The following is a 2,665-nucleotide window of genomic DNA, read 5'->3' as shown; positions in this document are numbered from 1 at the left end:
ATGCCTGTAGCTTCAGTAGGCCAGAAGCAAGAGGCAGAGCTGAAGCCCAAGGTCAAGGGGCTTTCACCCAGCCCCTAGAGCCTGGCACTTTGAACTCGGACTTAAAGCCTCCAAACTGTAAGAGAATAAACTCCTGTTTGTTAAGGCCATCCCATTTGTGGTGTATATTCTTGTCAGGGCAGCACTAGGGAACCAGAACAAATACCATTGGTTCTTGATCCTATGCCACCTCCTGAAATGGATGAGCATCGACCAGTTCTTTTTGGTACAGTGGAACAAAACTGGAGATGTGTGAGGGAGAAGGGAGAAATGTGAGAGAAAATGGGAATTTATGAGAGAAAAAGCAAAGTTAGGGGGCAGAATATAATTATGGGAGAGAGTATTGTGAAAGAGTCCAGGAACAATGGGAGAGAATAGAATTATGGAACAGACAGGGAACTGTGGGAGAAACATGGCATCATGGGAGAGGTAGGGAATTATGGGAAGACAGGGAATTATGGAGGATGTAAGGCATTGCGGGAGGAAACAAGACATTGTAGGAGAAGTGGGAAATTATGGGAAAGAACAGAATTAAAGGGGAGACAGAATTGTGGGAGACAAATGGAAAGCGGAAAGGAACAAAACTGGAGAGGTGTGAGGGAGAATGAAGAATATGAGAGCAAATGGGAATTTGTGAGAGAAAAAGCAAAATTTTGGGGCAGAACATAGTTATAGGAGAGAGAATTGGGGAATAACTAAGGAACAGTGGGACAGAATAGAATTGTGAGAGAGATGGGGAATAGTGGGAAAAAGAAGGCATTGTGGGAGAGGTAGGGAATTGTGGAAAAACAGGGAATTATGGGGGATGTAAGGAATTGTGGGAGAGGCAAGGCATTGTTGGAGGCATAGGGAATTGTGGGAATTATGGGAGAGAAATATGTTAGTAAGTTATGTCATTACCTCTTCTTCCAGATCCCATCACCTCATTATTTGATTCCAGGGGCGCTCTGGGCCCCCGTTCACCTGCCTTGGGAGATGGAGCATTACCTTCAGACAGCAGGCTCAGGGCCTCGTCAGATGTGTGCCCGAAGCCTCGTGCTGTCTTCCTGGTCCCCTGGCTGTCACAGGGCCTGAAGGAGCCCGCGGGGGAGGCACAGGCCTGCTCAGCCTCTGTGGTGGTCAGTGATTCCCACTGTAGCTCCTTCCTGGGAGACAGGAAGTCCAGGCTGCACCCTGTCCAGCCGTAGAAGGCCAGAGACAAGAGAAATCCTTGGGCTGGATTCAGTGTCCCCTGGGTGGGAGGGGCAGAAAAATATAGGGCAGTCAGGGAAGTGTAGCAGGAAGTAGAGTGGTCGGTAGTCCCGGCCACGGGGCTAGAACACTCTTCGAAGAGCCAAGAAAGTTGGGGTGGGGCAAGATACAGACTGGCTGTCAATGCTGTACCTGCAGAGTGTAACCAAGCGTATTCAGTAAATGACCCATTCAGCTAACTTTTAATTAACCAAGTCTTACATTTAACAGGAGGAGAGCTCTGGTGGCATAGTGCCTAAGGCATCTGACTGCTAACCAGAAGGCTGGTGGTTCAAACCTACCAGCCATTCCTCAGAAGGAAGACGGGACAATCTACTTCCGTAGAGACACCGCCTCGGAAACCCAAGGAGGGGTTGCTATGAGTCGAATTTGACTCGAGGGCAGTGAGTTTGGTTTGTTTGCCTATATATCTATATATATATATGCACATACTTAATAGGAGCTCTGGTGGTTCTATGCTTACAAAAAGTTCAGAGGTTCCAACCCACCAGCCACTCCACGGGAGAAAGATGAGGCAACCTTGGAGTTCTACTCTGTCCCATAGAGTCACTATGAGTCAGAATCCACTCGATGGCAGTGAGTTTTGGTTTTTATACTAAATCGCCCTCCTCCTCAAGTAAAAACCATAGCAATGCCTTTTGTAATAGTAAAAGAGAGAAAACAACTATTATCCAAAAATATACCATTGGGTCTATGTTGGTAAAACTGAAAGTAAGTTGTCAACAGCCTATCTTTGCCTATTTCATGACTTCTAGCAATAAGCCAGTTGCCAAATAAGAAACTGTGTCTGTTCTTGTAAGGAGCCTTGGTGGTAAAGTGGTTAAAGCACTTGGCTAATAATGGAAAGGTCGGGGTTCTAACCCACCAGCTGCTCTGCAGAAGAAAGATGTGGTGGCAATCAGCTTCAGTAAAGACTGACAGCCCTGGAAACCCTGTGAGCACTTCTACTCAGTCCTGTATGGTCATTGTGATTCGGAAACAATTCCATGGCAATGGGTTTGGGTTTTGTTTGTTGGTTGCCCTTGCATCAATCCTGACTCATAGTGACCCCGTGTGACAGCAGGTCTGCCCCCATAGCTTTTTCTAGGCTGTAATGTTCTCAGGAAGAAGCTCTGGTGACACAGTGCCTAAGGCATTTGACTGATAACCAGAAGGTTGGCAGTTCAAAACCAGCCTCTCTGCAGAAGGAAGATGGGGCAATCTACTTCTGTAAAGATTTACCCCCTCGGATACCCAGTGAGGGTCGCTATGAGTCAGAATCAACTCGAAGGCAGGGGGCTTGTTTTTGGTAATCTTTGTTGTTGTTGTTGTTGTTATGTGCCGTCGAGTCAGCCCTGACTCATAGCGACCCCTCCTTGGGTTTCCGAGGCAGTAT

At 47.2% G+C, this 2,665-nt stretch overlaps 1 protein-coding gene across 1 annotated transcript in view; it reads right to left on the bottom strand.

Annotated features, from left to right (window-relative positions):
* Positions 1-2,665, bottom strand: part of GPR143 (G protein-coupled receptor 143) — a 39,918-nt gene that overhangs the window by 15,514 nt on the left and 21,739 nt on the right. The window contains 1 exon segment of the mRNA XM_007956167.1: positions 1,027-1,270. Within this exon segment, the coding sequence (XP_007954358.1) occupies positions 1,027-1,270 (244 nt within the window).

The sequence above is a fragment of the Orycteropus afer genome, unplaced genomic scaffold (genome assembly GCF_000298275.1).
Source record: "Orycteropus afer afer isolate SDZICR_OR568_19922 unplaced genomic scaffold, OryAfe1.0 scaffold00577, whole genome shotgun sequence".
Classification (NCBI taxonomy): Eukaryota; Metazoa; Chordata; class Mammalia; order Tubulidentata; family Orycteropodidae; genus Orycteropus; species Orycteropus afer.
The sequence above is the reverse complement of the archived record's forward strand: the minus strand, read 5'-3'. Positions and strand labels throughout refer to the sequence as shown.